This window comes from Anser cygnoides, chromosome 3 (assembly GCF_040182565.1).
Source record: "Anser cygnoides isolate HZ-2024a breed goose chromosome 3, Taihu_goose_T2T_genome, whole genome shotgun sequence".
Classification (NCBI taxonomy): Eukaryota; Metazoa; Chordata; class Aves; order Anseriformes; family Anatidae; genus Anser; species Anser cygnoides.
Window position 1 is genome coordinate 26,687,320 of NC_089875.1, and position 13,851 is coordinate 26,701,170.

Below are 13,851 nucleotides of genomic sequence, written 5' to 3' on the forward strand. Positions count from 1 at the left end.
CCAGCCCAAACAAGCCCAGCGAATTTGTGGAGGAAAGATTTATTTCCCTCCCTCCTACCCCTTCAGAAAAATTCTTGATGGCATGCCTCTAACTTAGGAAGGAAAGAAACTCGAATAATTAAATTTAGATCATAAAAGTTTAAGTAACATCTGGTCTCAGAGAGAAGACATGTCTGGAGGGGGGGAAAAAAAAAAAAAGGGAAGCTGGTAGTAATGCAGCAAGACTGAGTCAACAGGGATCCTTCAGAAAAAGGGAATTGAACCCAATACAAGAAGTCATAAAATACTTGAGATAAACGTATGGGAGGGAAACCAGAAGGGTGATAGGTCTGTGAAGCAGATGGTCTGCACTGTAATGTGTCACCTTACAAATATAGAAAGTAAATGAAATGTTTCCTTTTCTAATTGGTAGTTAAAGGAAAAAGTAGATGGGGCTGTGGTGGTGAGTACTCCAGTTCTGTGGGCTTTACTTGTTTTGTCTGGTTAATAAGAACAAATATCTCTTTACTTAACATTCTGTAGCCTGAGAGTAATTCGGTCTGGTGCAGTGAAGCTCTCGCATAGGAAGATGTCATGGCCAGCTGAATATGCCAAAGAGTTCCAGTAGAATTTAAGGATGAAGGGGTTGCTCTGTTCCAAAAATGTGCATTTTTACCTTGAATGTGATTAGCATGATGAAATGACAAAAATTGTGTAAGAATTGTCAGTTATTTAATTTAGTTAAGACTAGCCAAGCTTATCAAGAAACACGGGGTAACCTGATGAAACAGCAAGAGGGAGTGACAAGGAGACAAGAAAATCACATTGGACTAAGAGGATTTACAGAGGCTTAATTACTGTCTTGTGAAGGAAGGAAGCAGGACAGACATGAGTGTGCAGATCAAAACAGGACCTTGGTTTAAATAAATCCAGAGTTGGGCAACCAAATTTTAACTACAGGGAGGAAAATAGATCGCTTTATCTAAGTGCTTGCCTCTAAGGGATCAAGAAAAGGGGTGGGGGAAATGTATGAAACAATGGAAAGGTAGAACATCGCCTGTAAACAATGAGCAGCCGGTGAAACTAAATCCAAGGAAAAGGAAATACTCCCACCCACTCTTTTCTCTATCCTTGTTCTCACAGAATTAATGTTTACATTGAAAAACACATCTCCTGCAGAGACTACTAAAGCAGAAAATTCTCCTGAGAATTGAGATGATTTAGACTTTCATATAGGAAACAAGTAGGTGTTACAGTAAATAATCAATTTTTAGAAAACTATAGAGTTATCACACTTCTCGACATAAGCATGTTTCTGAGTTTTTTTGTTTTTCAGAAGGAAGCGTCTCTGAATTTGTTATTGACATAAATGGAGAAGCAAATAATGACCGCTTTCAGAAACATGGTGTTGGTTAGGTGTACCAGTGTTCTCTCCAGCCTGGCAGTTTTTGTCTGAAGAATAGCCCTACAACATGTGTAGCTCATGACCTCTGTGTGCAGGTCATGAAGTCCTCCAGAGGCTGGAGGAACGTTCCCTTGGTGGTGTCATTCGTTCACTTCCCTTTTTTTTTTTTTCCTTTCGTGTCACATTGGGTCTTCTTGTCAGTCCTTCAGATTTCTGAGATCCATTGTGAAGTCTTCAAGAGATTATGTAGGAGTTGTAAGTGGGGTGTGGATATTTTGGCATATCACACTGGAGACCCATCTAATCTAGCAGATGTTATCTGATGTTTATGCCTCCACCTGTTGTGGTAGAGACAGCTCCATAATTCCTGATGAGAAAATAACCTTTTCTTTTGATGCTCAGGTTAAATCCTAACCAATTGCCATTAATGAGCACCAAGTGGAGTTAAATGTTTTCAGAGGGTCTTTAAACTTCACTGTGCTCTTAGCAAGTATTCTTACTCTTATTCACCACGTTACAGAGTACGTCTGCAAAGCAGTTTGTATGCCTGCTGGACTTATACTGGATTTGTTAATTTTTTACCCAGGTATGTGTGTATAAATACTTGACATGTGAATTGCTTTTGTAGGCATGTTCAAGCAGAAAACTCGTGCTTCAAAGTCCGTATGTCATGGATGCAAAGTACTTTCTTGGGCATGAGGAGGCCTCATGTCAGTGTTATCTCAATACATACTTCTGAAGCTTGCGAAAGGAAGGTGTTTAACTTCTCTACTTAGGGAGAAAAAAAACTTTTATTACTGTTTGCATTGAATTATGGCAGTTAATCATTGTGCATGTGTGTGTTCATGGAGAATGTATTCATGATAGCAGTAAACATTACAATTCAAGTTGTTTTCTGCAATTCTGCTCTCAGTGAGATCTACCAGTGTATGTTTTTTTCCTGTTAGATTCTTTAAAATATTTTTTAAATCCAGTAAGCGCTGGTTAACAGCATCTTAACCAAAACAATGCTCTTGTGATGTTTGTTTGTAATATTGTTATATATTCTGAAGCACAGTAAAGCAGAAGTATAGTTTTGCAACCTGAAGTATAGTTCAATATACTGAAGCAGTAGATGTGACAATTAATGCGTTTGTCAAAGACAACCAAACAAAACAACAGCAATCGCATTGTTTTCTTTATTATCACTCAGTATTCACTTGGCAGTATCAGTTTACAGTAACTGAAGGAGGAATACAAGGTTGAAATTAAAAATAAAAAAGCTGTTTTTACCAATTGTGTAGGAAAGCCTGTAGTAAAGCTTCCTACACGCTTGGTGACCTTTAGTACAAGAACATGCTGGTGTTTGTCCAGTCCTATATCTTGTATTTAACTTCTGTCATAATCATCTTATTTAAAGAAAGGTACAAAACCTCCCTGCCAGAAAAAATGTGGTGTGATCTTCCTCCTTTGTCTTAATAGAAGTTGTTTTAAATCCTTAAGAAGGGTGCTTTATGTCTCATTTTAAAGTACTTTTTTTTTTTCATCTTGTCTACGATGTCTGTTTCAAAAACTGGCGCTTTTTTGTGTGTTTTTTAATGCCTTTTTTTGTTAGTAATAATCTGCATGTATGCACTCCTGAAGAGAATAAGCGATACTTTTAGGAATGATTGTATTTTTGACTTTGCATTCATTAAATATAAATGTCTTTATTAACATAAGTACAACAATACTTGTAATTTGAGCACTATTCTGTTTTGGAGGAAAATACTAATATAAGTTACATAGCCTGTATTAGCAATTGTGAAAATGCTTCTTTTCCAAATCTGTATTTCCATTAGAGTTCCTAATATAAAGGAGAACAAAGTCTTTGGTAAACACGTTTTTTTTCCTCCTGTTCTTAAAATTGTTTTGAAGGCAACATATTCTTGTACCAAAATCATTCGAGCAAGACATTTGATTTTGTTTTATATTGCCAAGGTAAACCAAGAATCATTTAGATGGTAAGCAATGTTGAAATGAGGTGTAACAGAGAAGAATATGAACATCCAGCGTTGCCTTTTTGTGAATCTTTTTGTGCGTGTTTATTTGTGGTCAGTTCGAAGGAAGTAAGCACTTTGCATCCTGCTAAGTGTGGGAGGCTTTAAATATGTATAGTTCGGTGTTAACTTTTTTAAAACATTACTTGTGACTGACATATCCTGGTGTAGTTTACTCTTCCCGCTAGCGACCTTGAAAGCATGTCTGTGTAATAATTGGTTATTGCTGGAACAAAAGATAGTTCTGTCTAAGATTTGTTTGAATTCAGGAAGCTGTGTTTGCCAAAGTAAAAACTTGGTGACGCAACCATGTCAGGTTTCAGCAGCCACACCTCTGCGAAGCAGTTTCAAGTTTTCAGTTTTAACCTTTGTTCATAGCTGTATTCCTCTTCCAGCAAAACATCAGAGGCGGTTTTCTTCCGTCTCTTGCAGTGGAGCTGTTCTGAAGGAATGCTGAGGTTCTAAAGGAAAATCGGCAGCAATTACTGTTGAGATTGGTGGGCTTTAGTAGCTTTGTGCTAAGGTAACTGAATGATAGAAGGACAGATGGACTCTCTTCCCAATCCTTATGGTAAGGATAACTCTAAATATTCCTAAGTATTGAATGATGAAGGTGGTGTGAGTTTTGCAGAACAGAATGTCATACTGAGCTGTGTTTGATACCTGGAAGAAAAAAAAAAAAAGGCAAACTGCCACCACTGGACTCCAGTTGCCTTCCACTGTGAAGGGATGATGGATCAAATTGAACCGGAATGTCTTCACTGCAGTAATACAGTCTTCAGTGTGGCTCCTGGGCATTGCGTTAAAGTGTTGTTTATGTTGGAGCATAATGCAAGAATACCTTTCCAATGGGCCATGCTGCTGAAAGCACTTCTTTTAGAACTGCATGAATATAGTTTTCAGTGTTTTATGACAAGGATTTGCTCTTCTGTAATTATGGATTTATAAGAATCCCTTCAAAATTAGTGATTTCTGGAAGGCAATTACATTTCTGAAGCATATTTCACTATGAGCCTACTGAGCTGTTGAGTTTGTCTCCTTGCCCGTGTGCGATGACCTCTGTTTCCGTGTTGCACTCCAGGGAGTGCGAGACTGGGTATTCGATTAGCACAATGTCTCTCCATTATTAAACTGAAAGTGACCAAGTAATTACAAATTAGATGTTCTAACTGCTTTGGGGAAAAACAGCTATTTCCAGAGTCTTGAAATCAAGTCCTGAAGGATCGTCATTTCACAAGCAGATCCATCCATTCCTGTCTGGAGCCATTTGTATTTATGTATGTCCGTATGCATGCAGCTAATATCTATCAAATACTGCAGTTTTATAGCGGAGCCTCTGAAATTTGCCCTTCAGATGCAAAGTTAACATTTGCTAAGCTCGCAAGTACTTTAAGCATCTTCTAAAGTTGTTTGCTAAACATCTGGTAAACCTGAAAAAATCCTGATGCTCTGTTGGATGTTGTTGAGCTTCATCATGCCCCACTCTTACAGTGACTTGGGTGGATGGAAGGGCTGAAATCAAGTCCTGCTCTTGGAGAGCGTTCAGTGCCTTGTTAATACTCCTCTCCAGCCAGGTGCAATGCTAGGGGTCAAACTCTTGTTTAGAACAAAAGGAAATAAAGAAATCAATCTTCTGCAATTAGTTTGTGAAGGACCAACAGGAGTGGGTGGTGGAGCCTCTATAGTTTCTTTGTCACTGTATTTGGCTATGCTTTATTTTCTTAATGCCCCAAATTATCATCAAGTAACTGGACAGCTTCATGGAAATCAGTCTGTCTGTGGTGAGCTACCTTTAAATATGGCATCATCTTGAATACAATGTGACATTCATCAGCATGGTCCACAGCTGATGAGTCAAAATGGGCATGCAAATTTCTTCTTTTAAAAGAAGGCACTTTTTTCCCCTAACTTGTCAAGAATGCCAAGTTTCTTTCTTAAGTTTCTGCTTTCGGAGTCACCTTCTTCCAGAGCTACTCAGCACAGCTCTTCTCTTAAGTGCCATGGAGGAGCTGATACAAGTGTACTCTGTACCATAAAGAACTAAAACGTAGCTTATGATAGTCACAGAACAGCAAAACAAATGTAAAGAATTGAGGTTATTTCATGTCCAGTATTGTTTGACTCAATGATCACCAGATTCAGAGGGTGTTTGTTTTTTTTTTTTTTTCAGATTTTAATATGGCTACTGAAGTATTTACTGTGGCTTTCCTCTTTTTTTTTCTTTTCAGTTTTTCTCTTTGAATGCATTCATAGTCATTGATATAGATTGACTTTCTTGCTGCAATGCAAATGAGGACCTACTGTGCTCAGCGTGGTCAGAGTTTGCATATGCCTAGGACGCAGTGAATGTCTGCAGAGAATGTAGCTTTGGCTTTACTCAGAGTAAATCTAATGTGTGTTAGATGCAAGATACCTGAAGTGAGATCCAGATCCTCAGAGTGATAACTCCCAAATGGTAAACAAAAGAAAGCTGTGCATGCCTCTGAAGAAGTTTGTAGAATGTACTTCCACTATGAATAAGGAGAATTGCTCAAGCATCTGATGTTCATCAAAAGTTTCCATGAAAAAAAATATTTTTGTTTTCCGTCCCTGTAATAGTCAGAATTTGCAGGCCTCAGATGAAAATGAAATAAAAACACTTGCTGGAAATGACAGTAAAAAGGAAGTTCACAACAGCTGTTATAGATGGAAAAAAACCCTCGTTTAGCTTCCAGCATATTGACTGACTACTGCCTTCCCCTTGGACCACAGAGTAAGTAGTAAATGCAAAGGTGATGTGAAAATGGGATGGTAGAAGGAAGACTTGGAAAACACATGAAATATAATCTAATTTTACAATGTTGTAATTGAGCGTTGCCTTTCTGGCTCTATTTAGACATAAATACATTTATAACTTGCTGTGTGAGAACCTCTGAGGGGGTTAGGATATGCTGTGTTTTTTGCTTAGTTGGGAAATATGTAAAATTCAGAGCATTGATGACTGAGTACTTACATTTATTCTATGCAGAGATGATCCTTTTACTTGAAGACAGATTTACGTGATATTCACAGTCCATAAATCATTCTTGCATTGCCTCCCTGCAAGACTATTGGCAACAGTGTTCGTTATTCAAAATATGCCTGTTTTCAATTAGCTCAAGGAAAGTTCTCTAGTCATGGAAAGAGCATTCATCTCTACTACCTGCCCTGAGAATGAAACACCCAAATACATTTGCATGAAGATTACCAAAGTTTACTCGAATAAGTAGTAGTACGTGCTGAGTTTTAAATGGGAGAGGATGGTAAGATTTAACAGAGCTGCCTTTGAAACTTTTCTAATCCCAAGATTCAGAGTTGTGATCAGTTGTTGAATAGACCCTCGAAGATGTGGAAGTGCAACAATAAGACTTTTCAGATTGGAAAAATCTCAAAAAAAAAAAAAAAAACCCACACACAAAAAAAAGGCCATCTGTGGCCAGTGCAGTGTATGCTGGAGTGAGCAGATCACTGTACAGATGCTATAATGCATCATTTCTTAATGGCAAGGCAAGGTGGTGCCTTGCGTGTTGTAACTTCTCTTCTGGACTGGATGGGGGCATAGTACTGCTATTTGTTGATTTAACAGCAACTTTCTGTACACTCTGTATAAAGTCTTCCCCCTTTATATTTTTGGGGTGGGGAAACAGAGCTCTAAGCATTATTTTGTCGTGTAAAACGCATAGACACCCTTTGCTTTTTGTTTGTGACTGCCCACTTACTGGTCCTTTGGTTAAAGGAGGTTGCTTGGGACTTGTAATTGCAGGTTATAGGACAGATTGTTCTGTGCTTTCGCAGTATTTCTTGTGTAGTTAGTTCCACTTCTCTTGTATTGACTTTTTTTTCTTTCACTTGAAGAAAAGGCAAAGGAGACTGCCAACTTTCACAAAAAGCTTCCCCCTTCTCCTAAAGGGGAATTGAAATAGTTTTGTCTGTGACTTTTTCCATTGAAAAACAAGTTTGTGTGAACTGACATACCTATAAATGAACAATGTCCCATTAACACAGTAAATTTCAAATCCCTTTTTTGAAGGCAGAATGGGTGATTTTGATTTGTGTGAGTTCGCCAAAGCAGATGTCAGTTGAAAACTTAGGGCTTGCATTTAGCTGGAACAACGTATCTGGCCTTCAAATCAGGCATTTTTTCACTGCCTGGTCAAGGATGAAAAACTAATTTTATACTGTTTTGCAGTTAGTGAACAGATTTTTAGGAGTACAGAATTAATGTGTGCATCTGTTTGCTATTTCTTCAGTGAAAGATGCGTTTTGCTTCTGCACTTTTTGATGCATCAAACTGTTGATGTAGGTACAACATGTTTTTTAAGGAACATCTTGTCAGCCTGTTCTACAGGGGAGTAGGGACTTCTTGAGAGTACATGTGCTCACATGTGCGTGCATGAATCTGGAAGAGTCTGTTTTGTGAACATACACTCAGCAATGTCTGCTGCTTCTCAAATGTGATGATTTCCATGAAGTAATATTGCCACATTTGTTTAGATTAAAATCACATTGTTCTTTGTTTGGGCCGCTAGGGAAATACGAAACAGCTATTAATAAGTACTTACCTCGTGATCAACAGAAATGGGTCATTTTGTAACGCGCATAAAACTGAGAGAAATATAGTCTGTGGCAGGATCCACTGAAGCCTGTTGTTCAGGTGTAAGGGCTTAATGCTGAAGAAATATGTCATTATATATATATGAAGAGGAAAGGAAAAGAAAGCCCTGGTCATGATAAGGCCAAGAGATGACTTCTATACGTCAAGATAGGCAGTTAGCAAGTTAATACATATTACGTTGTCTCTTTAGATTTGTGTGTGTATGTGTATGTACCTCTCTCAGGCTCTCAGGTTTTTGAAAACTCAAGCGGATGGATGCTCAGTTCATATGAATTCAGGTATTATATGGGTAGCTCTCTACAGTAGAGCATCTGAAAAAATCACATTTGTCTTTTAATTGCACAATAAAAAATAATTGCAGAGCTGGGAACAGAGAATCTGTTACTTAAGTATAGGTTTTGTGGCTTAATCACACCAATATGCTTCTCCTTTACAAACATTTTTACTTTCTTGTATATTCCATCCCATGTAAACACCTTCTGTTTGAGGAAAATCTTGAAATTCCAAAAAAACACGTTTGTATCTGGAACAGGAAGAGGATAATTTACAGCGAGACTCCTTATTATACTACTTTTTTTAACTGGCTTAACAAACACTTAGTAAGATGGGAATATAAGGTTGCCCCTGTGCCACTGAGAAAGCAGTCAAAGCAAGTGTGGATACAGCATTGGTACTGCACTCCAACTCAGCAGGGCACACGGAAGAGGGAAGCACCATCCTCATACAAAAATAAACAGTGCCACTTAGTGTGCTCAGTTGTAGGGCTGGCGGTTAGGTCTACTTGGATTTCCTAGTAACGGGGTTAGAGTTGAGGCTAACAATTCAGAAGAGTCCTGGTAGTTGAGCTGGTGGAGCCTTTGCCCTTGACTTCTGGGAGAAGAAGGGTTGAACTCCGAGAATAAATAGTGTTTAGACTTATGTGCATCTTGGGTGTCTTAATGTTTTGTTATGGTCAGAAGTGTTCTCTGGGAGAACTTCTCTGAGGGGTTACAGCAGCCCTAAATTAAACTGTTTAGGATGGGTGTGACGCTACACTGGGTCATGAAATGTAGGCAAAAACTAGTAGCACAATTTGGATTGCTTTTCAGGAACAGATGATGCTCTTTAACAAGCTCCTTTTCTGTGCCTTCCAGAGAGGTTTTTTTTTTTTTTTTTTCCCCCGAATTTAAACATCCTGTCTCTTCAGATTGTTTGGATAGAGCTCGTATGAGCATGAAGAGGACAGAATAGATGCTGTGTCTGAGGAAGCGCTCTATTTAACATAGTCAAAGGCTGATATGTTCCGAATACATAGAGGCATAAAAACTGCTCTTTATTACTGAGGGGTGATATATTTGAAGGGGTGAATGGGTGGAGGAGAATAAGGGGGGAGGAGGAGGAAGAGAAGAAGAAGGTAGTATGATGACTTTCTTCCAGCCCTAACTGACAGGATCTCTGCTGCTTACACAACTTATGAAAAGGAAATAGTTCTAATTGTTTTTCATGGATCATTGGTTTATGGGCTTTGTTCCAGAAAACCTTCTTGCAGAGAATAATTTAGTTAAAATGGTGACACTAATCAAGTGAAACTGAGAGCATAGATTCTCAGGGAGTTCAGTAACAGGATGTTGATTTTTTTGTTGATGCTTTCTCCCAAGCCCAGTAATGGTGGGCTTGCTGCAGTTATTTGACTTTCCTAGGTGGCATGAGAGCTTTGTGTGACTTTTTTGTTGGTGTGTGAGTAGCTGTCTCTGACAGGAGCTGAGGACCTGTGAATCTGCCAGGGTTCAGGCTGGAAAGGCAGAGGATCCTCAGTGAAGCTTCTGGATTTGAGGAGGTGTTTTCTAAAACTGTTTCTCCTTAACTACATGTCTGATCCATCTCCACCTTTGGCAGAGACAGTGTTTTCTAGAAGACTGAGCATGTGCTGATACTGGGTCCTGTTGGCTTCCCCAGAACTAGGAACAGCGGCAGGTAGTGCTCAGATACAGCAGAGGGAGGGATCTTGGCTCCAAACCTCAGTTGGAGAACAAAAGTTACCAAAAGCCATTTCTAAGCATATGTCAGTGGGCCTTCCCACCAGCCTCGGTGGTCTTCCCCTAGGTTCACAGCCATCTCCCTCTTACTGCCTGGCTGCGAATACAGTTCAGGGGTGGATCAGGTCAAGAAAACCAGTCAGCTGTGCTTCAGAATTGCTTCATCTGAGATTCCTAGAACGATCAAATTCCTGTTGCCTAAAAGATGTGTTTATAAACAATATTATAGTTTTCTGAAGGAGCTCCTTATTGCTGGTAAATCCTGTACACCTCCATGAGCAGGCTTGTTTTCATCAAGTTGCTGGTTTGAGCTAGGAATGGAGATTTTGTTCCTTTCTTGTGAGTACAAGCTTTCTAACTGGTCTGCGGCGCAGGAGTAAGTGATACCATGAGGTGGTATGAATTTGTGCACGGTAGACATTGAGGCGAGCAATGCAGTGGGGTGGCAGTAGATCCTGGAGCTAATATTGCTGCTAATCACAACGTTATATGGAAAAGCAGTTGACAATACATAGGTGTTTCATGTGTTTTAAAAGATGTACGTGAGTTTAATGTGAGTAGTTAAATAGTAGTGCCAGCTTGAAACCTTCTCTAAGCTGCCCATCAGCCATTTCATCCAGTGGCATGAGGGTAATGGCTTCAGGGGACGTCTGGTAGCAATGAAAACTTGAAAATGTTTAAGTTAGAGTGAATTTTACAGATCTTTCTTACTGTTGTATACAACTAACATCTTTGTCCAGGATGAGTTTGTTTGCTTTTTGATATGTATATGGTTGTTGTGTTTGCTTTTGCCTACATGTAATCCCCAAACAAAATTAACTTGCTGCAGTATATTTTCAAACCAGTTTAAAAAATACAGAATGTTTTAATGTGATGTCAAACATAACCACGTCTTGTTTCGTAGAAGGGAAGGAAAGAAAAGGACCAGAATACTTCGAAGTGGTACTAGCTACATTCTTACAAGTCAGGGAGAGCTGTTGAGAGAGAAACATCAAATACTCTCAGAAGTTTTGAATAAGTTATATACTGCCTTTATGCTTTTATTTAATCAAAAAATAGAAAAAAAGCCAGTGCTTCTCTGTAAAGAAGTCTTTATGAAACACTTCTAGCACTTCTACTGGAAAGTCTTGGCTGGAAAGTCTTGGCTTTTTCTTTTTTTTTTTTTTTTTTTCTGTTCAGGTTTGGGATAGTAGAGGAATGAGATACAGGTTGCTGACTTGTAAACAGCAACACATAAACATAGAATGAAGAAAGGTAGGTATTAACTATAGGACAATAGTTTTAGGTTTTTATATGCATGTGATAATTGTTCTTATATAGCAGTCTTGCCAGGGTTTTTCGAGGAGGTATGACCCTCATACTTTAAAGAAGGAGGAAATAAATTAAAAAAAAATAATAATAAAAGCTAAAAGTAGGTTTTGCATAGCTTTTCCCCTTTTAGTTTTCCCATTTTAGTCTTTCTTTCAGTTATGTTTGTTTCATTTATTGACTGTAAAGTCACTACTGACTAGGGATAAAATCAGAATCAGTTACGCAAATCAAATGTGCTTTCCTCCTTTCATAGTTCATCTCTGAACTGCTTTGGACTCCACGGTAGCCTGCTGCTTTCAGAGAACTATAAACCCTTTTCCATGGATTACCATTACATTGCATTACATCATCAACTCTTTTTTTTAATAAGAAACTTGGAGAGATGAAGTTCATCTTTAAATAGGGTGCAGTCATGCTTGTGAGTTGGAAAAGGGAACTTTTTTCAAAGATAACTACTGCAAGCTGTTACAGGGTATGGCAAGATGAACTCGTTTTCAAAAAAAAAAAAAAAGCAGAACAAAAGGAGCAGAAACTGGAAGAAAAAGTTGGTTAATTTGCCAGAAGAATACTGTTGTACTAGCAAGTAGAGGCTAAGACCAGGGGTTTACTATGTGAAAGATAATACATAAATTTTCTGAAAACCAGACGTTTTTGGCATACATCCTACAGACTTCCTTTTTAGGTCTTATGCCTTACTAAGGATATGAAAATAAGCAACATAGCATATATCAATGTTATCTTTACAATTTAATGATTAACAAGTTCATTTTAGATGCAACAGTATCTTGCATATTGTACACAGTGCAGATAGTCCTGTTTGCTGGATACTGTGCAAACTCGTGAAGAGAACAAAAGTTACCATGAACCATTTCTAACCAAATTAATCAGAAGGGCAGTATAGTAGGTTTTACTGGTAATTCAGGACAGTTAAACAAACCAAAGCTGTTTCCAGCTAAATGGGATTCAGATTCACTTAGCAAAATTTAGAGTTTATATCTGTGAGTTGGTAGAATGTGTGAGCCTGTGTTGCAAAGGAGTAAGATGTGGGGGTGAATTCCAGTTTAATTTTGAAAATGTATTTCTGCTTGAAACCAAAACCTAACTAAATATTTCCTTTTTCTTCTAGCACTAAGATTCTTAGTGGTGGGGAACTTCTTGTCAAAGTGCTCAGTGCATACCTTGTAATGGAAATTGTGGGAGAATGTGAATAGAACAGAAATAGACCGAGCGTTTATCTGATAGTTCAACAAAAAGTAAATATTGAGATTTGTTTCTCTTCTTGTAATGGACTATTAAAGTACGGCCGACTTAGGATTGGAGGGCTGAAGGGGACAATTTCCCCAAACAATCATGTAAAAAAGAAAAGTTTGAATCTTGATAAGCCTGTTGCTAGCTCTCTCTGTGCATTCTAACAAATTGAAAGCCTTCATGAAAGACTGAAACAGCGAGTAAACTGTAGTGTGCCCCACGGAAACAGCATAAAGGGTCAGAGACATTGTCTTACGCCTCTGTTAGGGGATAAGTGGGGAATGGACTGTACCTGAACTACAGAAGTCTGACCCAGAAAAGCTTTACCTGAACAGTAGTTAAAAATATGAGTGAGGTGCCAGGCAGACCTTGCCGATGTTTCCTTTCCCACTACAGTACAGCTTGTCCTCCATCTCTCTGGCTGGAGTCATATCTCTTGCTTCAGGGTAGAGGGAGCCCTTCCATGCCTGAGCCAAACAGTGAGTTGTTGAAGATTTTTTTTTTTTCTGTCTCAGATAATCAGTGGATTTTCAGTTTTTGCCCCTTGTCTGCCCCATCCCAGTTGAAAGGCAGTTCCACTCTCTGAGCTGGGATTTCTCTGCATTTCCACTCTGACCAAGCCATCCTTTCCCTATAAAGTCTTCTCTGCTCTACACAAGATGTACCTACAGAGTTGTGTTGCTTTTAGCATGTAGTTGTTAGTCTAAAGCATTCCAAGTGCTTCAGCTTCCCTCATAAAATAGTTTTTTCAACCCTCTGAGTAGTCTTCTCTGCACCTGTTTCAATTAAATAGTTTTTGAGGGGAAGCATGTCATTTTTCCTGTGTTTTTGCTTTGAATTAGGTAACCACAACCATATAAAATTACAAATAGTGGTTTACCAGTACTTTATATAATTGATTGCTTCTGGTTTTCCAGTAAAAATACATTTTCTTGTTTGTAGAATAACTGAAAAGCATCAGTATCAAACAGCTGTTATGAGGGCTAACAGGAATATATAGTCTTTTGTGTTCTGAGATCTCTCTTCTCCCTTTCATCTCCTGTTAATGGGTCCCTGACCATAGCAAAAGTCATCGTTCCTAATAGGCTTTCATTTGGTATGCAAATTTCATTGCATTTGCATTGCTCCAGCCAACCCAAAAGACTGACAAATTTCCGTGAGATGGTTTCAGGAACAATTGTTTCTCCCAACTTTTTTTCTACCAGAAGTCATTAGTGGGTACCTGCTTTTTGTTGGTACATA

At 38.6% G+C, this 13,851-nt stretch overlaps 1 protein-coding gene across 4 annotated transcripts in view; it reads left to right on the forward strand.

Annotated features, from left to right (window-relative positions):
- The window catches only part of EML4 (EMAP like 4), a 157,956-nt gene that overhangs the window by 35,445 nt on the left and 108,660 nt on the right, over nt 1-13,851 (forward strand). The window contains exon 1 of one of the 4 annotated variants that reach the window (XM_013173885.3): nt 1,913-1,970. The exons of 1 other annotated variant lie outside the window; for it this stretch is intronic. In XM_013173885.3, the coding sequence (XP_013029339.1) occupies nt 1,928-1,970 (43 nt within the window). In that variant the 5' untranslated portion in view covers nt 1,913-1,927. Of the gene's footprint in view, nt 1-1,912; nt 1,971-3,817; nt 3,974-5,904; nt 6,155-13,851 lie in introns of those variants that run through there. 2 more of the 4 variants (XM_066993764.1, XM_048057787.2) reach the window with 2 other exon arrangements.